This window comes from Narcine bancroftii, chromosome 13 (genome assembly GCF_036971445.1).
Source record: "Narcine bancroftii isolate sNarBan1 chromosome 13, sNarBan1.hap1, whole genome shotgun sequence".
In the NCBI taxonomy this organism is placed as follows: Eukaryota; Metazoa; Chordata; class Chondrichthyes; order Torpediniformes; family Narcinidae; genus Narcine; species Narcine bancroftii.
The window spans coordinates 58208800-58230964 of record NC_091481.1 but is presented as its reverse complement, the minus strand read 5'-3'; the positions used below and the strand labels follow the sequence as shown (position 1 = coordinate 58230964).

Here is a 22165-nt window from a genome sequence, read left to right as displayed (position 1 = left end):
CAGAGGGCTGACAGATATTCGCCCAGTCACCGCAAGAGCGCCTAACAAGACGAGGGGATACGAGGGTGTCTTTAGGACCCCGCGGCGTCCAGCAGACGCCCTGGAGAAGCTCACCAAATAAGGGTAGCGACCGAACGAAGAAGGGGGGGGGGGTTTGCGTGGCGATTAATATTTATGCATAAATTAGCATGGATTTGCATATGGTCAGGGGCCGTCGCAGTTTGCGGCTGAGCCCAGCCCCAGAAGCTGCCGCCGCCGTGTCCCCGGCTGCACTTGCGTCCGGGACGATGAGCGGCAAAGACGGCGCCCCGCAGGAGAAGTACAAGCTGGTGGTGGTGGGAGGCGGTGGCGTGGGCAAGAGTGCCCTGACCATCCAGTTCATTCAGGTGACTTGTGTGCCGGACGCCGGTGGGGTGGGGTGGGGAGGGGAGGAGGAAAAAAGTTTGGGAGGAAAAAAAAGTTCAGAAAAAAGTTTTGCGAAGTTGATCTGCGAGCCAAACTTGCGCTGTGAGGTTTCAAAAGCATTTCCTTTCTAACATTTACTTTAAAGAGGTGTTTTATTCGTCGGTATTAATGCCTTGGGTGTTTTTACGTTGCGATGGGGATTTTTTAAAAAGTAAAACGCCTGGGGTTAAAAAAAAGTTTGAAACTTCAAGAGGCCTGACCCTGAAGATCTGGAATGTCGCTTTTACTCCTAGAAGATGGGACTGGAAGGGAAAGGGAGGGTTGTGGGTTTATCTTTGGGAGAATTTTTTTTGGGAGGGGAGTCAGGCTGTGTTTGGGGAGGAGGGGGGTGGGGTGGGGTTCCTTGCTGGTTTTGATGGAGAGTGTATTGTGAAAGTTTGGGGTCACTGATCCAACTGATGACAAAATCTGTCCCTGTAGAAGAGGTGTTCAGTAGGGTGGGGTGGGGGTCTAACAGAACCAGAGGGATGAGTGCTGACTTGTTGTGAAACTTCTCTTGCTGTTCAGTAGTTATTGGAAGGTGTTCGAAGAGATCGGGTTTTTTGGGTAGCCAGGGACTGATTTGGGGTCATCGATGTGGCTAGGTGTTTAATCCATCTTTTCGAGGAGGTTACCTGGAAAGGACATGGATGTTGTCTACGTGGACTTTAGTGAGGCCTTTGACAAGGTCCCGCAAGGGAGTTCAGTCAGGAAGGTTCAGGCGCTTTGGCGAAGTAGTGAATTGGATTCGACAATGGCTGGACGGGAGAAGCCAGGGAGGGGTAGCGGATGATTGCTTCTCAGACTGGAGGGCCAAGACGGGTGGTGTGCCTCAGAGGTCATGAGCTGATCCATTCTCCCACTCAGCCCTACTGCCCGGCCTTCTCCCCGTAACCCGAGATGCCATGGCTAATCAAGAACCTATCAACCTGCTGGGACCATTGTTATTTGTCATCTCTATCAGTGATCTGGCTGATAATGTAAATTAGATTAGTAAATTTGCAGATGACGCTGAGATTGGAGGCGCTGTGGACAGCGAAGAAGGTTTTCAAAGGTTGCAGAGGGATCTGGACCTGCTGGAAAAAATGGAAGATGGAATTTAATGCAGGCAAGTGTGAGGTGTTGCATTTTGGAAGGACAAACCAAGAAAGGATGTACACGGTAAATGGTTGGGCACTGGGGAGTGTGGTAGAACAGAGGGATCTGGGAATACAGATACATAATTCCCTGAAAGTAGCATCACAGATGGTTGGGAGAGGTAAAGAGAGCTTTTGGCATAAATCAAAGTATTGAGTACAGAAGTTGGGATGTTATACAAGACATTGGTGAGGCTGAATTTGGAGTATTGTGTGCAGTTTTGGTCACCTAACTACAGGAAAGATATCAATAAGATAGAAAGACTACAGAGAAGATCGATTCGGATGTTGCCCAGACTTCAGGAACTGAGTTAAAGGGAAAGGTTAAAAAAGTTAGGACTTTGTTCCCTGGAGTGCAGAAGAATGAGGGGTGATTTGATAGAGGGGGACAGACAGAATAAATGTAGATGGGCTTTTTCCACTGAGGATGGGTGAGAGTCAAACCAGAGGTTAGAGGGGAAATGTCTTTACACAAGAGAGTTGGGAGTGTGGAACGAGGAGCTAGCTGAAGTGGTGAATGTGGGCTCGATTTTAACATTTAAAGGAAAGTTAGATGGGAGGGGTATGGAGGGCTATGGACTGTGCATGTCAGTGGGATTGGGCACAGCGAGAGGGGCCGAGGCAGCCTGTTTCTGTGTTCTATGATTCTCAATCAAGAGCAAAAAAAAGTCAGCTTATGAGGAGAGAGAAAAAGAATCGAATGCCTCTACTGTTTTGACTTGTGACATCTGCATTTTGTATTGCTCTGGTTCTGAAAGGGGTTCAATATTCTCTCTTCATCCCTCCCGAGTCCCGTGGTCCTTGTTGTACGTCCTTGTTCGTCTGATGATGACTGTAATGGAGGGCAAGGGTTAAGGACGAAATGTTTAAGGAGATCACCTTTGAGCAGCGTGTGGCCTCAGCTGCCAGCTGAAGTGGTAAATGCAGGCATGACGTTGATATTTTAGAAACCTGTGGATGGGAGGGGCACGGGGGACTGTGGTCCAGGACAGAAGGCCACAACTTCAGAGGTGAAGGGTGTGCACGTGCAGCAGAGATGCAGAGGGATTTCTTCAGCCAAGAATCTGCATTGTGTTGCCACAGGTGGCTGTGGAGATCAAGGGATTGGGTGTATTTAAGGCGGAGATTGATAGGTTCTTGATTAGCCAGGGCATCTAGGTTTATGGGGAGAAGGCCGGGCAGTAGGGCTGAGTGGGAGAATGGATCAGCTCATGATTGAATGGAGGGGCAGACTCGATGGGCTGGATAGCCTATTTTCTGCACCTATGACGTGATCTTATGAGTGCTTTGGGACTAAGCAGAATAACAGTTTGGCACAGACTAGATGGGCTGAAGGGCCTGTTTCTTGTGCTGCTATTTCAACAACCTGGGCCCCAATTTCTCTGTTTTCTATTGTGGGGAGGGGGGGGAACCCCCAACTTATTCATCTTTAGTGATTTGTGTGTCAGTAAGAGAGCCAACCAGTAGAACATTGCAGCACAGGGAGCAGGTCCTTTGGCCCTTCTAGTCTGTGCTGAACTGTTCTTCTGCCGAGTCCCACTGACCTGCACCCCGTCCGTAGCCCTCCATATCTTCTCCATCCATGTTCCTGACTAAGTTCATCTTCAATGATTAAACTGAGCCTGCATTCACCTCTCCCCGAATTTCATCCAGTCCATACGTTGCTCATTTGTCCTTGACCTTGGTCCTTGGTGGAGATGTGACCTTGTCCAGTTGTATTTCTTCTGCTGAAGGGGCTTTCCAAGTGTAATTGGGGTGGGCATTCCATGATTTGGACCCAGTGAATGGCGGGTGTCCCTCTTTGAGTGGCACAGTTGGCGTAATGGTCAGTGCCACGCTGTTACAGCCTGGGTGGCACACTCCAGCCAGATGGCCTTAACATCGACTTTACCGCTTTCCACGAAACCTGCTCGCCTTTTCTTTCCATTCCCCCTTTCCAGTCTTTCCAGTTCTTCCCCCATCTACCCACCGATGCTGTTCTTTCTCTCTCCCTTCTCCACCTATCACCTCTGCCTTTGCCACCCCCACTCCCCATTTATCTTTTAGTTCGGATGCCCACCGACATTCTCTTCCACCGTGATGCAGGGCTCAAGCCCGAAACGTCGGTGATGTATCATTACCTTTGCTACATAAAGGACATGATTTGACCTGCTGAGTTTCTCCTAGCATTTTGTGTTTTTACTCCAACAAGACAGTTTTAAATTAGACATACAGCACGGTAACAGGCCAATTCGGCCCTACGAGTCCGTGCTGCCCGATTTACACCCCGGTACGTTGTTGAAGGGTGGGAGGAGACCGGAGCCCCCGGGGAAAACCCACGCAAACATGAGGAACCATACAAACTCCGGTCCCTATCGCTGAGGCTGTAAAGGCATTGCGCTAACCGCTACACCAACCATGCTATTAAAGTTGACGTTACCATTGATTTCAGTTTCCATTAACTCCTCCCTCTGGTCTCTCTCCCTATCTCTCTGTATCCTTTTTTCCAGCTCCCCACCCCACTCCTCTCAGGGATCATCCTTCCTCTCCCCTGCAGCTTTTCTCTCTTTCTCCTCCCACCTCTATCCACGCCTGACCTCTTGCCTGTTGGCCTGTGCCCCTCCCCCTTCCCACCACACACTCCTACCCCTCAATTTTATTCTGCTTATGATGAAGGGCTCAGGGCCAAAACCTAGGTTACCCTGTTGGCACCGGTGGGGGAGGGGGGTGCATTCGCAGGCCCCAGCATCACATTGGGATCAGTGGCTGTCTTCCTTACCCATAATCCCCCCCCCCCCCGGACGCAGCTGGAACCGCTCTGCCAGCACCAGGGAAATGTGTATGCCTGTCGCCCGCAATGCGTCACGGCAAGGCTGACTGTACAAAGTAGGGGAAATCCCGGGGGGGGATGCAACCACAGGTGAGGTCCATGGGTCAGGAAGGACCCTGCGGCATCGCCTCCACCCTGCAGTGCCGAACCGGCCTCTGTCTCCTTGCTGATGGAAGCTGATGCCTTCCTACCTGCTGCCGATCGGGTGAGGCGCACGGAGGTGGTTAATGGTAGGGAGCTGGTAGCTCTGTAATTTTACTTAATATTGGGTGCGTGGGCGGGGAGTGCGGGGGGAGACGTGTGTGCGTGCAGAGCATCACCCTCCCCCCCCCCCCCCCCCAGCTGAGCGAGTTTGGGTCTCCCAAATGCCCCCCCGCTCTGGCGCTGACCCTTCTGTGGACGCTGTGTGATCAGCTGAGTTTCTCCAGCGCGATTGAGCATTACCCTAGATCCCAGCGCCTGTAGACCTTAACCCGCATGGAGGGAGGGGTGGGGTCACCTCTGCTCGGGAGCCACTGGCTTTTGTCTGCCACTGTCCCGCAACCTACTTCATCGTTGTTTCCCCAAGGTGGCTGCAGGTTGTCACGTGAGAGCAGCCCCAGTTTAAACATTTGCTTCCTTTTGGGGCAGCCTTGGATTGAAATGGGAGGTTGGGTATGGCTGGGTGGGTGGTGCTGGTGAAGCTGTGTGAACTGGGCTGGGAGTAGCAGTGAGATTGAACTGAAATAACAGCAGGATGTTCGGCAACATCTGAGCAAGAACAGGCAGGTTAAAATTTGAGTGGAGATGCTACCCCGCCGAACTGCTGCATGTTTACCCCCCAGCAGGCCCGGGGCAATACACCTTGCTCCCCAACTGAAAACAGCAGCAAGACTTTTTTTTTTAAAAACCATGATGCATTTCCTGTTTTTCTTTTAAGTGTTTTTTTTCTGTGAACGATAACTGTTGTGCTCTCCTGGGTTGGGCTGTGACCCTTGAGTTATTCAGTATATGGGCCTCTCTCTCAGGCTGGCAACCTTCCACCGCCTGAGTTCAAAGGTCTCCTTTAGTGAGGGGGGGGCGAGCGGGGAGGGGAAGGGGGGCGAGCGGGGAGGGGAGGGGGTGCGAGCGCGGAGGGGAGGGGCGAGCGGTGAGGGGAGGGGGTGAGTGGGGGGGAGGGGGCGAGCGGGGAGGGGAGGGGGCGAGCGGGGAGGGGAGGGGGCGAGCGGGGAGGGGAGGGGGCGAGCGGGGAGGGGAGGGGGGCGAGCGGGGAGGGGAGGGGGGCGAGCGGGGAGGGGAGGGGGGCGAGCGGGGAGGGGAGGGGGGCGAGCGGGGAGGGGAGGGGGGCGAGCGGGGAGGGGAGGGGGGCGAGCGGGGAGGGGAGGGGGGCGGGCGGGGAGGGGAGGGGGGCGGGCGGGGAGGGGAGGGGGGCGGGCGGGGAGGGGAGGGGGGCGGGCGGGGAGGGGAGGGGGGCGGGAGGGGAGGGGGCGGGCGGGGAGGGGAGGGGGGCGGGCGGGGAGGGGAGGGGGGCGGGCGGGGAGGGGAGGGGGGGGGAGGGGAGGGGGCGGGCGGGGAGGGGAGGGGGGCGGGCGGGGAGGGGTGCGGGCGGGGAGGGGAGGGGGGCGGGCGGGGAGGGGAGGGGGGCGGGCGGGGAGGGGAGGGGGGCGGGCGGGGAGGGGGGCGGGCGGGGAGGGGGGCGGGCGGGGAGGGGGGCGGGGAGGGGAGGGGGGCGGGGGGGCGGGCGGGGGGGCGGGCGGGGGGGCGGGCGGGGGGGGCGGGCGGGGGGGGGCGGGCGGGGGGGGAGGGCGGGCGGGGGGGGGCTTGAGAGTGGTGTGGGGTGAAGGGGTGAGTGTGAGGCCTTGCTCACTTAACAGGACAACTCAGCACCTAGTGAGGAAGAGGTTGGTGTCTTATCTGCTGTCACAGTTGAACGTAGCAGCAGATTGAAGGTGTCTGGCTTTGTGGATTTCAGTTTTTGTTGACAGACACTTTATTTACCAAGCCATGGGTCAGTGTTGAAGATATTAAATGGGGAAGTCTGCAGACCCTGAGATTGCAGTGCATTACACAAAAGTGCAGGGGAAGCAAAGATGAAAAACCAACTTTTTGGGCCTAAGCCCTTCATCTAGGCATGAAGTGTGTGATCTGCTGAGTTTCTCTCGCACATTTGGGTTTAAAAATCAGTCTACTGATTACTTTAAAAGAGATTCTGGAATGGATAATGTTGTCTCCAGATTAGTGGGAAGAGGAATCTCTCTTACTGTTGGGTGGTGAAGGCCTGAAATATGAAGGGGTGGAGACAGAAATATTTAAAAAGCACCCGGGTGCAAAGAGCTGCGACCCACAGGTTTGTGAATGTCAAATCCCTTCTGGGATTGTGGATGTGCGAATTTTCCACTTACACACCCTTACAATGGCAAACTAAAGCCTCATTCAGGTGGCCAGAATAGCTGCGCCCGCCGGCGAGTTCGCTGCGCCCGCCGGCGCATTCGCTGCGTCTGTGCACCGGAAAGCGGCTTAATAAACAGGGCAAAATTTAAAACAATTTGGAAAAAAATGTATTGTAGTCTTTAATTATTTAAAGTTCACTCTAATCAGTTAATTCCTGTAACTTACAAATTTAAATTTAAATTCTAACCCTCATGGCTGGACTGTAACAGCGTTTCACTAACCACACTGCCATCATAATTTAAACCGCTCTCCCATGTTTACAGGTAAAGCCTTACTAATACAACAATATACTACTAAAGATAAAGACTTTTGCCAGGCAGGGATAGGGAGACACTTTGGGAGAGTTTCCCCAGCAGCGAGCGACATTGGCTGGCCCTTCATCCCAGGTGACGCCATTTTATTCAAACAGCTGCTGTGGGTGGGGAGCTCCGCTGGCTGAATACTCCCATCTTTACCGAGGGGGTTGCGTGTTGCTTCGGAGAGCATTTACTTTTACAATTTTTAAACTTTTGTTCACACTTATCTATTCCTCACTTGGATCGCTCTCCAATGTGACCAGGTTGCAGAATTCTCTTTTGCGACCAAATCCTACCCCGTGGTTTCGACCCCCCCCCCCCCCACCCCACCCCGAGCCGCTCAAGTTCCACCAAGCCCCTTCCCAATTCCGTGCCCTCATCCCGCTGGGCCTTGCGCCAGGGCTCCATGTGGATTTCTTCCCCGCTGATCTTGGCACCGTCAGAGGCAAACATGGTGAAAAGTTTCACCAGGATATTGTGACCGTGGAAAAGCGGTATCGGGGCAACTGGAATCCATCAGTGCCGGCTGATTATTGTTGGACACTGACACAAAGGGCATCAGGTGCTGAGTACAAATGAAAATCAGCGGCAAAACATTTTTAGGTCAGTTGAACTAATGGAATGTGTCAGTGTTATTATGCAATTAAACAAACTCAATTCAATAAAAGTTAATTTAATGTTCCTCCAACTTCCTCCATGATTCAGATAATCTGAAATTATCTTTCTGTTCAGCTTGAAGTTGTCTATAATAATCCCCCATTTTTTTTTTAGGAAGTGAACCTTTTGTAAAAAAAAATTGTCCAATGTTATTGGCAAACCTTGGAGTTAGCAAACTTTTAGATAGGATTGGAATTGTGCCTGGCCACAGAGTCATGGGTTTGAAGCTTCTTGACCAGCACTGAGGGAATAAGTGTTGAAGGGCAGGCTGTAGTCGATGAAGAGTGGCCAAATGTAGGAGTTGCTGTTTTCGAGGTAACCCAGATCTGAGTGGAGAGCCAGCGATATTGCATCTGCTGTGGAGTGTTTGTGACGGTAGGCGAATTGTAGAGCGGGTCCAGATCTTTGTTTAGGTACATGTTAATTCTGGCCATGACTAGCCTCTCGAAGCATTTCATCACAGTATAAGTTAGTGTTACTGGACAGTAGTTTTTTTTTTAAGACCTGTACAGGTGTAGCAAGTCAGAATTCCACTGTGTAGAGTGTACATTGTGTATGGCAATAAATTCATTACTACGCCAGTGTCCAGGGTTCGAATCCGGCATTCTCCCTGTGTCTTCCCTGGTTTCCTCCCCCCATCTAAAAATGCATGAGGTTTGTAGATTAGTAGGTATATTTGGACAGTGCAGGCTCGTGGAGCGGAATTTATTCAAAATTTAAAAAAATTATTGGGTCTGGAATCAGAGGGGGATCTGTTCAACATGAGCAGCATCTTCCCCTCTCTGGTAGAGCCTGTTCCCTCTGTCCACTCATCCCTGCCCATTTTGACCCCTTGGCACCTTCCCCTGTGGTCATAGTAAGTGCCACACCTCCTCCCTCACCACCATTTGGGGCCCCAAACAGTCCTTCCAAGGGAACAACCTTTCACTTGTGAATCGCATCCACTGCTCCCGTTGTGGCCTGGGAGATCACCTCGCTGAGCACTTCTGCTCTGTCCTCATCTCCCAGTGGGCCCCCCTGTTTTATTTCTGCCCCCTCCCCCCCCACTCCCATGCCGACATGCCCATCTCTCCCCTCTTCCCCATGAGCAGCCTCTTTCCTGGGCCATTGGGGATTATCTCAAACTTCACCAAAGCAGGGTAAGTCAGCCTCCGCTGAAGGTTTGGACCCAAGCCCCTGCCTCTCTGAAGTTCTGCACCCACTGTGTCTCGGGGAATTTCTGCCCATTAGCTTTGTGCAGGGTTCCTTGGTGAAGCTTGTGACATCAGGACCCTTGTGCCTGCTGGGATCAAAACAATGGCTTAGTGACATTTGCCTCCGAATCAGAACGTAGGATTGATCCAAAGCCTGTGAGCCGGGGTGATGCTCCATTGCCGTAACTGTCCCGTGCATAACATGAAACTATGATCCTGCTATTTCCCTTAAGGAGTGCAGAATTTAACTGGCGCCAACCTTAAGTACAGGTTGGGACCTGGCCATTGCCGGACCACAGAAAACGCCCCCTCAGGGAATCCCCTATGCAAACCTATCAAAGCTTAAACCAGGAAATAATAATGTGGGTGGCACGGTTGGTGTAGTGTTTAGCACAATGCCTTTACGGTGCCACCAATGGGGATGTTAGTACAGACAGGCAGCAGAGGACTCAAACCCTGGCCCTTGCTCATGTCAGATTCAACCTTAATAGCACTGGCAATCGGGACCAGGGTTGGAGTCCAGCGCCGTTGGTAAGAAGTTTGTACTAACGGCGGTGGATTCTAACATGCCGGATTATATTGTATTCCTTCCAGCGACACTCTAGGGCAGACATTCTTAACCTTTGGCTATGGCTCCCTTGGGACTCTGCTCAAAGTTTATGGGGCCCCTTCCCTGTGAAGCATTCGAGTTTAGTTGGTTTTTCCTACTGACTACATTAAAAAAATGTTATGGGCTTCAGTCCGTTTTCCCCGAGAAATGTGCTGTGGTCCCCATTGAGTTTGGCTGCTCTATCGGGCTTGTGGATTCGTTGGGGAGTGATGTTTCCAGAATCTCTTTGCCCGTTCGTGTAGTCAAGAAATCTGTCGAACTGTTCAAGGATGTTTTCTGCTGATGCCATCATTTCCTTTCCATCCCTCCCCCTCCAACCAAAAAGGGGCAAGATTGGTAGCTGTTTGTGGGATCTTGCTGTCTGCAAGTCGTTTTTCTCTTCCCTCCCTCTTGCACATCGCTCATGTGCGGTTCAGGCAATGATTCATTTGTTTGTTGTACTTCAGGACATCATGAGGATGTGTTAAGATAATGCGCTAACGCAACATTCCTAAGGGCGTGCGGAGGGAGGGAGAGGAGAGCCGAGGTGGGGGAGTGGTTGAACAGCTGAGCATCTGTGCTTCTGAGAGTAGAGTACAGAGGCCAGGGATGAAGAGTGTCCAAACCAACAAAAATCTCGGGGAGATGACTGTCGCTCCGCAGTTTTAATTTTAAAATTTAATTCAGACACGCAGCATGGTAACGGGCCATTTCGGCCCGCGAGTCTGTGCTGCCAAATTTACACCCCAGTAACCTACACCCCTCGGTACGGTTTTGAAGGAAACTGGACCCCACCCTGAGAAAACCCATGCAAACACAGGGAGAATGAACAAACTCCTTGCAGACAGCCGCGGAATTTGAATCCCGAATGCTGGCACCGTAAAGGTGTTGTGCCAACCACCACGCCAACTGTGCCACCCTGGGCAAGTAATTCAGTGATCGGAACAAAGAATCCAGAAACGTGATTTCAAATCCAAGCACAGGAGCTGTGAAATTTGCTAAATAAATAGGATTTTTAAAGGCACTAATCTCGGAAAGCGGGTTGTAATTTGCCCTCTTGTTCACCGACTTCTCAAAGGTGAGGAAATCTTTTGTCTTTGTCCAGGTGTGGTTCAAGATTAGGGGCTTGGAGTTGCACACTGAATTCCATCTGAATTAACTCAGCAGCCCATTCAATGGAATAATGGCTACACTTCTTGCTGTCCTATTGCATTAAAGGCATTTAAGGGTCTCTCATCTTGCAAAACGAATTATACAGAGCAAAAAGAATATTAACCTGGTTCGATTGTCCACTTGTGTGGTTTCTAAAGGGTGTTTCAAACTGTTAACAGTGCAACACTGGAGGGGCTTTGGTGGAGAATTCACAAGGACATTTGAGTTAGACCACAGTGGGAGTATTGCATTCGGGCTTCCTCATTGCAGGAAGCAGGTCGAGGCTGTGGGGAAGGTGCAGAGGAGATGTTGCCCAGATTAGAGAACCCATCATACGAAGCAAGAATAGCACAGCTAGGACTTTCCTCTACGGGGCGACGAAGGATGAGGAATGACTAAATGGAGGTGTACAAGATTGCAAGAGGCATAGGTGGGGGGGGGGGGGAGGGGGAGGGGACAGCCAGCTCCTTTCTCCTGGGTTGACCAGTAGGAGTGAAACACTAAAGTCTGCAGACGCTGTGATTGTAGGAAGAAATACCGATGGTCTCTCAGCATCCATAGGAGGTGCAAATATTTTGGGTCTAATCCCCTTCGGCAAGGTATCAGGTGAGTGGAGGAGATGCCTGATGTAAGCCTTTACACAGAATGCATTGCCAGCACGGTGGTGGAGGCTGGTCCTACGGGGACTGTTGGGTAGGTGCATGAATGCAAGGACAATTGTGGGTGGGGTTGGGAAACATTGTACTGTTGTTGGGTGGCCAGAACAGCATCGTGGGCAGTAGGCTTGTACTGTGTTGCAAAGTTCTATTAGCAGGATGGAAGAATTTTGGCCATTGTCTGGAGTCTGTAGTTTTCCTTTGAACTGAGGAGAGATTTAATTGAGGAACATCCAAGTTGTGAGGTGCATTCCTCCAGATTCAACTCTGCAAATTGTTTTAAGCCGCTTTCAGGTGGCCAGAATCCCCGACTGTAAAGCCCCCTATTCTACCCCAATGCGGCTGTCGGGCGGCCACCTGAAAGTGGAGAACCCGGCCAGGAGGAGCACTTACCTGACCCTCCTCCTGTAGGTATATTCTCTGGCTTGGAGAACTCCCCCCATTACATCTGAAAGCAGCAGTGGGACTACAGTCGCAGTCCACAGGAGCCGACGTTTGCTCGGACGCGGCTCTCCTTCAGCTGGCACGTTCAGGTGACAGAAAGGCGTCTTCTCCACAGCCACCTGAACGTCCCAGCTGTTGCCCTCCCCCACCCACGTCTGCCGACGCATTATCTGCATCCGAGCACCTGAAAGCAGCTATAGTCACCCTCTGGGGGAAGCCTTGATGTTCTACATCCCTTTCAATCAACTTGTTAGTGGCTTGATCTGCAAGACCGTTAAGTTGCAAGCAGTCGGCTGCATGTGGAATACCCTCATTTGCAGGGTGCAAACGTTGCTGGCAGGCCCTGCGTTTATTGCCCATTGGCTGGGCGGAGCTGATGGGACCATTTCGGAAGGCTGTTGAGAGTGACCCACTCTGCTGAGGGTTTCGTGTCGTTCCCACGAGGAGAGATCACCTATGTTTCTATCTCAAAAGTATACTGGTGAACTCTTAAGGTTTTTGGAGAACAATGGTAATTCAAGCTTTCAGTTTTACTTAAGTTGTGAAATGAGGCCACAGAGACATTAGAGAGTAGAAGTAGAACATTTGGTCCATTGAGTCTTCCCCATTATTCCATCATGTTTGATCGACACTCCCACTCAGTCCCACTCCACTGCCTTCCCTCCGTATCCTTTGATACCCTGACTATTCGGATACCTATCAATCTCTGCCTTAAATACACCCAACAATATACCCGCCACAGCTGCCCGTGGTAGAAAGTTCCAGAGGTTCACCACTCTCTGGCTAAATTCCTCCGCATCTCTGTTTTTAAATTGCCGCCCTTCAATCCTGAAGTTGTACCCGCTTGTCCTTGATGCCCCTACCCTGGGAAACTACTTTGCAGCATCTCCTCTGTCCAGGCCTTCAACGTTCGACGTGCTTCCATGAAGTCCCCTCTCATTCTTCTGAACACTAAGCAGTCTGAGAGCTAATCCCTTCATTCCATTAATCATTCTTGTGAATCTCTGACCCCTCTCCATCCTTTCTTAAACAAGGAGCCCAAAACCCGTACCCCAAGTGAGAGGTTTCACCAGTGTCTTATAAAGACTCAGCCTCACATTCCCACCCTTGTATCCCATTCCTCCAGAAACATTTGCCATCTTCAGTGCCACCTCAACCGGGAGGTTGACCTCTGGGGTGTCCTGCATGAGGACTCCCAAGGCCCTTTGCACCTGCAAATTTTGAATTTTCTCCCCATCTTAAATGCAGGTTATACCTCTTTAATCTGGCGATTAGTCATTGCCGGACCACAGAAAATGCCAGAAAACAGAAATAGACCCCTAAGAGAACATATCAAAGGTAGAACAAAGCTTCAAACAGGAACATTAGGTGGCACAGTTAGTGTAGTGGTTAGCGTGGCGCTTTTACACCTGGGACCGGGGTTAGAGCCCTGCGTTGTCTGTAAGGAATTTGTACTAACAGTGGTGGATTCAAACGTGGGACTTGCTAGACTGCAGAGAGCCGGATAAGAGGGGTACAACCTGTAATAATCTGCCCTTTTATTTCTTCCACCAAAGCGCAGGACTGCCCACTCCCCAACGTAGTATTTAATTGGCCACTTTTTGGCCCGTTCTCTGAATCGGAGTCTCTCTGCAGCCTCTTGGTTTCCTCCTCACGATCTGCCCCTCCATCCATCTCTGCAAACTTAATCACAGTGCCACAATCCAAATCATTAACAAACCACGTCAAAAGAAGGGGCCCTGATGCTGGCCCCCATGGTTCCTTGCTGGTAAATGGATCCATTTATTCCCAATCTGTTTTCTGCCGACCAACCGATGCTCCACCCATGCTAGTACCTTTCCTGTAATTCCACGGGCTCTCCTTTTGCGGCACCTGGTCAAAGGCCTTTTGAAGGTCTGATTATGTGACATCGACTCGTGACCTTTGTCTAGCCCAGTGGTTCTCAACCTTTGTCTTTTCACTCACATCCCACCTTCAGTAATCCCTATGTCATCGGTGCTCTGTCATTAGTAAGGGGATGTGAGTGGGAAGGGAAGGTGGAGGATCACTGCTCTGGATCCAAATGTTACTGAAATATTTTGCTTGAGAAAAGTTGTCATATTTCCTTTGGAGTTTTGAAACCGTGCACATAACGAGTCAATGAGGGACGATTAAAACAGGGGTTCTCAAACTTTTTCTTTCCACTCACATCCCACCTTCAGTAATCCCTTACTAATCACAGAGCAACGATGGCATGGGGATTACTAAAAATGGAATGTGAGTGGAAAGAAAAAGATTGAGAACCGCTGGGCTGTGGTTTCCTCAAAAAATTGCAGTAGGTTTACATTTAATTTTTTTAAAAAAAATTGACATACAGCACAATATCGGGCCCTTTTGACCTACGAGCCCGTGCAACTCACCTGGTATGAACAGTGGGAGGAAACCTGAACACCCAGGGGAAACCCCCACAGACACACAGAAAGCGTACAAACTGCTTACAGACAGCACCGGATTAGAACCCTCACCTCCCCAATCTTCTGTAACAGTGTTGCGTTCACTGTGTCGCTCCCACCCCCTCAGTGTGACGCAAGATTTTCCCTTTGGGAAACCATGCTGCCTTTGGTTATCTTGCCTTGCACCTTCTGTCCCCCTCGTCCTTGACGATGGTCTCCAACTACTTTGCAGCCACAGATGATAAGGCTAATGGGTCGTTAATGTACGTCTGTTGCCCCCCCCTTCCGTTTTTAAATAGGAGAATGACCTTTACAATTTTCAAGCCCTCTGGAACCAAGCCGGCATCTAATGAATCTTGGAAGATCATGACTAATGCTCCACAATCTCGACAGATACTTTGTTTGAGTCCAGGAGACCTATCTTGCCTTAAACCTTTCGGCTTCCCACACCCCTTCAGATTTCTGATTCACATGACATCACACGCAATCCTGAGATTCTTTTTCCTGCGGGCGCGGCAGAATTACCACTTTTTGGTAGCATGACCAACAACCTCCTCCGTGTGCACGTGAACAAATAAAGAAATGTAAACCATTTACAATTCAGAGCAAGCAAGTAAAGTGCAAAAGTGAGAGTCCTTAAATGAGACCCTGATTGAGTTCGTTGAGGAGTCTGATGGTGGAGAGGGAGCAGCTGTTCCCGAACCTGGAGGCGTGAGTCTTGTGGCGCCGATACCTCTCTGGTGATGGTGACTCCTCTCTTCCCTGATGCCTTGGAAAGTCTGGTCCACCGTGAAGTCTGCTGCAAAATGCTCGTTCAGTCCCTCCACATCTCTTCATCTCCCGTAACAATTTCTCGTGCCATTTTCTATCGGTCCTATATCTACTCTTGTTTTCTGTTTTTTCAAGGTTTTTTTTAAATATTATTTGCTCGTCTCCTTTCAAAATTCATCGTTTCCTTCCAAATGACCTGGAGTTCCCTTTGGATCATTAATCGGAAGCTGGATTACTGAAGTGCCATGCATCCTTTCCTGAGGTTGATCATTGTGTAACGCTACGGCTCAGGGGTGGAAATAGGCTGTTGGGTCCATCGAGCCTCGTCCCTACCCTGTTCAATCTCTCCTGCCTTCTTCCTCTAACCCTTGACTCTCTTTCCAATCTTCTGTCTTGAATCTCCCCCAAAGACTTGGCCTCCACAGCTGTCCGTGGCAATGGATCCCACCACCCTCTGGATAAACAAGTTCCTCCTCCTCCTATCTTCTGAAGGGACATTTGCCCTCTGGTCCCGGGCTCTCTCCCTCCCCCAAACCCAGGAAACCTCCTTTCCGCATCCACTCCATCCAGCCTTTCAGTATTTGATAGGGTTCCACGAGACCACCCCCCCCCCCTGCATTCTTCTAAACTCCAGTGAGTTAAATTCCAAAGCCATCAAACACTCCTCATAAACATAGACATAACAGCATCATAACTGGCCCTTCTGACCTGTACCCCTCAAATACATCAATTAACCCACAACCCCTGTCGGTTTTTTTTGGAACGGTGAGAGAAAACTGGAACACCCAGAGGAAACCCATATGCAAAACATACAAACTCCTTACCGACACCAGTGGGTTGCCCTGCGCTGTAATGTAGGGTTGCGTTAACCCTGCCACCCTTTCATTGCGACAACCACTTCATTCCAGGCATCATTCTCATGAACCTCCTCTGGACCCTCTCCAATGCCAACACATACATCCTTCATTAAGGCACCCAAAATTGCTCACAATACCGTGTTATATAAAGACCCAGTATCACATCCCTCTATATATTCTCCCTCTCAAAGTGAATTGCATTTGATTTCCTGACCACTGACAATGGGGCAGGTTTGAGGGAATAGCCTAGTCATGCTCCATCTACCTGAGCAGGTGAACCATAGGGTGTGAGGATGTCGTTATCTTTATTTGTTGTTCATACCATGCTCGCACGACAAAGGCGAGATAGCGTTTCTCTAGAACCACGGACATAAATAGAAGTTAAAATATTAAGACATGTACTATAAAAGTCCACAATAAACTATCCACATCTGTTCTGGGAATTCAGGAGCCTGATGGCTTTGGGGGGGAGGGGGGGTACTGTTGTCCAATCTGGACATTAGGGCCTGAGTACTATGGTCCCTCCTACCAGATGGCAGAAGGGAGAACAGTTTACGTGAGGGGTGTGCGGAGTCCTTCACGGCGTTTATTGCCTTTCACCTACCGTGGCGGTAGGAAGAGAGGCCCCAATGATCTTTTCTTTTGCTATCCTCTGCAGGGTCTTGTGGTCCAAGGTGGTACAGCTTCCAAACCGGGCGGTGATGCAGTTGCACAGGATGTTCTCAATACATCCCCTGTAGAATGTAGTGAGGGCAGGAGATGAACTTTCCTCAGCCTTTGCAGGCAGTAGAGGCACTGCTGGCCTTTCTTGGCTAATGGAGCTGGTGTTAAGGGACCAAGTGAGATTCTCTGTCAAGTACACTCCGAGGAACTTGATACTCTTGACGACCTCAATGGTGGAGCCGCCGATGGTCAGCGGAGCGAGATTCCCAACCCCCCCCCCCTCCTGAAATTGACAACTGTCTCTTCTATTTTATTAACGTTCAGATACAGGTTGCAGGCTCTGCACCGGTCCATTAGAGACGGCACCTCGTCTCTGTACGCCGACTCCCCATTCTTACTGATCAGGCCTACCACAGTCGTGTCGTCAGCGAACTTGACAATGTAGTTCGAGCGGCGCTTTGCTGCACAGTTGCGGGTCAGCACGTCATCATGTTCTCCTCCTCTGGGGTCAGACGCAGAGACCCAGAGTAAAGGGGCTGCCTATTTTTGAATAGAACAGAAGAGAAATTTCTTTCAAGGATTCTGTTCTCTCGCTGGAATTCTGTGCTCCTGCGAACTAGGTTTTGAGGCCTCAGGAAATTGAGGGATGTGGGGATCAGTCCGGCGGATGGAACTGATTTCAGTAAATTGTGGGCAGAGTTGAAAAAGTGAACTGGTCATAAGGTAATAGAAGCAGGAGACCCCCAATGTGGTCCTACAAACCCATTCTACAACCCAATAAAATGAATGATGCAAATACATGGGCCATTGCTAATTTAAAACGAGGTTTGGTAACTTCCTGACAAAGGACCGAGGCCCTAAAACGCCATAAGATACAGGAGCCAATTGCCCCATCGAGTCTGCTCCACCATGCTATGATGAGTTGATCCATCCTCCCACTTGCAGGCCTTCACCCTGTAACTCTAATCAAATACCCATTGTGTACTGCCCTAGACCCCAACATCTGCAGATTTCTTGTTTGATTCAGGACAGTAATTCCGGGAGTTTTTTTCAAAGACTCCTCAAAGTGTTTATATTACTAAAAAGCTGCCAAAAAAAAACTCCTTGGATGAAATGATAAAACTTTGTGTCGGACAGAGAACATTAGAGAACGGGTTTATGTGGTTCTGAGTTATGAAGGCCAGGAAGCTTCCTGCTTTAATCTGCTTGATCATTTGTTCCCTATCTTCTGGCTGCCCATCACAGTTTCCCTTTGTAAATTCTTGGGCCGATAAGATCTTGGACCTGAGCTGACCCCCTGATGAATATAGTGATGGTCTCTTGACTTGTGGTGATTTGATGCAGACCAGATTTTGTGCTGTGCCAAGGCTGGAGGCCAATTAAACCGGCAGGGAGACATTAAACCCTTGACGTGATACAGTGAGGCAATTTAGCCCATTATACTGTGTGCCAGCTGTTGAACAAACTAATTTGGCCCAATCCTCTGATCTTTTCCCCACCCTTCAACAGATTATTTTCCTTTCAACTATTTCAGAATCAGAATTTATTGTGATAAAATCCAGTGTTTTGCAACAGCATCAAAGGGCAAACGTTCATATTATAACCATCTTGCAACATCACAGTTTAAAAAAAAAATAGGGCATTGTCTTTGGTTCATTGATTATTCAGGAATCTGATGAGAGTGGGGAAGAAGCTGTCCTTGTGCCGCTGAGTGCTCGTCTTCAGGCTCCTGTATCTCCTTCCCAAGGGTAGCAGAGTGAAGAGGGCATGGCCTGGGTGGTGGGGGGTCTTTGAGGATAGAGGCTGCTTTTTTTTTTATGGCACTGCCTTGTGAAGACGTCCTCAATAGATAAAGTCTGGTGCCTGTGATCTCGCAGCCCGAGTTAAACCCTCTGGAGTTTATTCTTGTCCTGAGAGTTGGCGCCTCCATACCAGGCAGTGATACAACGAGCCAGAATGCTCTCCATTGTCTTTGGTGACGTACTGAATCCCCTCATGCACGTTACAAAGTATAGCTGCTGACGAGCCTTCTTTCACTTGAACGTGTCGGTCCAAACCACAAAATTTCCTTTGTTGGAGGCCATTAGTGAACCAGCTCAATTGTAATTAAAAATCTGGCAAACATTATTGCCGATTTAGTCCCTGCTCCCTTGATTAAAACATTAGGCCATTCTGCCTGAGTGGGTAGGTGATGGGCATTCTTGCAAGGTTGTAAGAAGGTTCTAGATGGATAGAAAGCTATGGCCTTAGTGAATCAGGTTGGTAAGGACACCATGGGTTGAAGGACAAATTCTGGCCACCTCTTTACAGGAAGGATGTGGAAGCTATGGAGAGGGTGTGGAGGAGATTTACCAGCATGTTGCCTGGATTGAAAAAGGTGTCATGGGACAAGATTAGCAGAGCTGGGGATTTACTCTCTGGACTGAAGAAGGATGAGAGGAGTCTTAATAGAGGTCTACAAGACTCAGAGAAGCTTAGATTGGACACCCAGCACCTTTTTCCACTGGACAGGAATAGCAAACACCAGGGAAGATCCGTACAAAGTGAAGGGTTTAGGGGAGACATCGGGGTGAGTTTTTTAAAACAGTAGGTTGTGGGTGCCAGGAATGCATTGGCAGGGATACTGGAGGAGGCTGAAATATTGGAGGCATTTAAGAGTCAGGTACACGGATGGAATTAAAAGGGTTATGAGGAGGATTTTGTTTGTTGGTCGGAATATACAAGTTGGCACAACATTGAGGGCTGAGGGTCCTGTACTGTGCTATAATGTTCTATGAACCCCTACTCTTGACGTTATTTTGGCTCTGGGCCCCCTTTAGACTCTGCTCTAAGTTTATGGGGCCTTTTTCTCTGTGGTTTCAGTCCACTTAATGCTTCAGTGTACTTGTCTTGTCATCTGACCACGTGAGCGAGCAGCCTGATTCGGAAACGTCCTCCTGCGGCTCCCTGCCCTCTCTTCACCCTGGTTTGGCTCGGGATGGTTGCCTCCTTTTGGATAGGGTTCCCTACGATCCTGATCCAACCATGTCGATGTTATCTCTATTGACTTAACTAACCTAACTTAACCCCCTTCTAATTCTAAGTGCATGTATGTAATGTGTGTGCAAGTTCAGAAGGGTTCTTTGGTTCACAGTCCAATCTCATTTCTCAATTCCTCCAAGTTCACTACTTGCAGGCAATTCTTCTACTGTGCACAGAATTTAACATGTATAAAGTTCACCAGGCTTTGGTGCTCGAAAGGTAAATGGTTACCACTCAGGAAGGTTCTTGTTGGTTTTCAGAGAGAGATTTGTTGTTCCAGGACATCCACAACTGATGTACTTCCATCAGTCACCTCAGTGTCTTGCTGACGAAACTTGCCCTGTCAGGGTTCTCCTGATGATGACCACTTTCTTTCAGGTCATCACAGAGTTCCTTTTTGTATAACTTATTCCAAATGAAACGTTAGACAGCCAATCCTCCTTATATGAACCACAGGGGCTTTGACCAGGCATCTCCCAAATGGGGCTTGTCCTGTTCTAGTCCCCGCTGTTGTCTGCTGGCTGTAACACTGCAGAAGTGATCTCTCTCTCTCTTTCTCTCTTTGAGAAAAGCCTGTTTGTCTCTCTCTGCTTGCAAAACCACATGACCCTCTAAGAACAACAAGCTCCCTTCTAGACAGAAGGTGGCTCCGACAAGCTTTTTAAAACAACAATTCATTAGTGAAGTCTCGTGGAGTTGATATGTCGAGCATTAGCAGAGCTCCCATATTTCAAATAAGATTTTTTTTTAGTGTTTGTATATAACCTATTCTAACAAACTTTTCCCAATTTATCTCCCAAAAACATATTTGTATACTCTGTCACAATGTGAACATATGGGAGCGAAGTGGAGATTATTAATGATGCTGATTGGGAGATGAATATTAGGGAAGGTCCTTCTGCTATGGAAATGGGGCTTGGGGAGGGATGCTGATGCAACAGAATCTTGAACTACCCTCAGATAGGCAGAAGAAATCACATCCCAAATCCCATGAATCTCCAGCAGTTCACGTCTTGTCACTGCCATGGCGGCTGGGCTAGATATGGGTCTTCTGCAGCAAGACTTGAACGCTCAACTTGCTGGAATTTATTGGAATGCGGGATGGGGGGGGGGGAGATCTTCTAGAAACATATGAACTATTGAAAGGCATCGATAAGATGGAGGTGGGCAAATTGTTCGCATTGGTGGGGGAGACCAGAACTAGGGGAAAGATTGAGGGTAGTAGATTTAGAACGGAGATGAGGAGAGACTACTTTTCCCAGAGGGTGGTGAATCAGTGGAATTTGCTGCCCATTTAAGACATGCAGGCAACCTCAGTAAATATAGAGGCTACACTGCAAGATGCAAACCACTAGTTACCCACCAAAAGGACGACCAGATTACAGTTTGCCAAGATATATCTAAGAGCTGGCAGAATTCTGGAAAAACGTCTTGTGGACCGTCAAGACCAAGATGGACCTGGATCAGAGTGATGGCCAGAGCAAAGTGTGGAGGTGTAAAGGAACTGCTCAAGATGCAAATCTACCACCTTAGCCATAGTTTGCATTTTGCAGTGTAGCCTCTGTATTTCTGTACATGAAGTCTTCTGCGGACAGTAGTTATTGTCCACACCTGCCTCCTGAAGAGTGTTTCTGATCATTTGGACATATGGGGATTTTTAGGGATTTTTCTTCGTTATGATGAGAATTCTTCGGTCATCAGCAGTGGGGAGTATTCTTGGTATATCAGTCCCTTTGTGATTACTGAGCTCACCAGTACACTCTGTGACAGAGCATATAGATATGTTTTTGGGAGATAAATTGGGAAAGGTTTGTTAGAGTAGGTCATATACAAACACTTTAAAACAGATCTTATTTAAAATACTGGAGCTTTGCCCCATGCTAGACATGTTGTGGCCAACAGTCTTTGCAAGAGCTTTTGAGAGGGCCCAAGAGACTTCACTAATTGATTGTTGTTTACAAAAAGGCAACAGATGAAAGATCGTGCCGGAGCTGCAGGCTGTCCAGAGGGGAGCTTGCTGTTCTAAGAGGGTCATGTGGTTTTGCAAGCACAGAGAGTCAAGCAGTGTGTGTGTGTGTGTGTGTGTGTGTGTGTGTGTGTGTGTGTGTGTGTGTGTGTGTGTGTGTGTGTGTGTGTGTGTGTGTGTGTGTGTGTGTGTGTGTGTGTGTGTGTGTGTGTGTGTGTGTGTGTGTGTGTGTGTGTGTGTGTGTGTGTGTGTGTGTGTGTGTGTGTGTGTGTGTGTGTGTGTGAGAGAGAAAAACACCAAGATCACTTCGACAGTGTTACGGCCAGCAACAGCGGCAAGGACTGGAACAGGACAAGCTGGCAAGCTTGTGTAAAGCCCCATTTGGAAGACGGCCTGGTCGAAGCCCTTGTGGTTCATATAAGAGGAGAGGACTGGCTACCTAATGTTTCATTTGGAATAAGAGAAACAAAAAGGAACTCTGTGGTGACCTGAAAGAAGGAGGTTATCATCTGGAGAACCCAGACGGGGCAAGTTTCATCAGCAAGAGAATGGAGTGGCTGACGGAAGTACATCAGTTGTGGATGCCCTGGAATAACAAATATCTCCCTCTGAAAACCGACAAGAACCTTCCTGTGTGGTAACCATTTAC

General features: G+C 49.4%; 1 protein-coding gene across 3 annotated transcripts in view; it reads left to right on the top strand.

Moving 5' to 3' along the window:
- Positions 1-211: 211 nt before the first annotated feature.
- rras (RAS related) overlaps positions 212-22165 on the top strand; it is a 50200-nt gene continuing 28246 nt past the window's right edge. For 2 of the 3 annotated variants that reach the window (XR_011348252.1, XM_069909570.1), the window contains exon 1: positions 212-386. Coding sequence is in view for 1 of the 3 variants with exons in the window: in XM_069909570.1 (XP_069765671.1) it covers positions 288-386 (99 nt within the window). In the remaining 2 variants the exon portion in view is untranslated. Of the gene's footprint in view, positions 387-438; positions 508-22165 lie in introns of those variants that run through there. The other variant, XM_069909571.1, reaches the window with a different exon arrangement.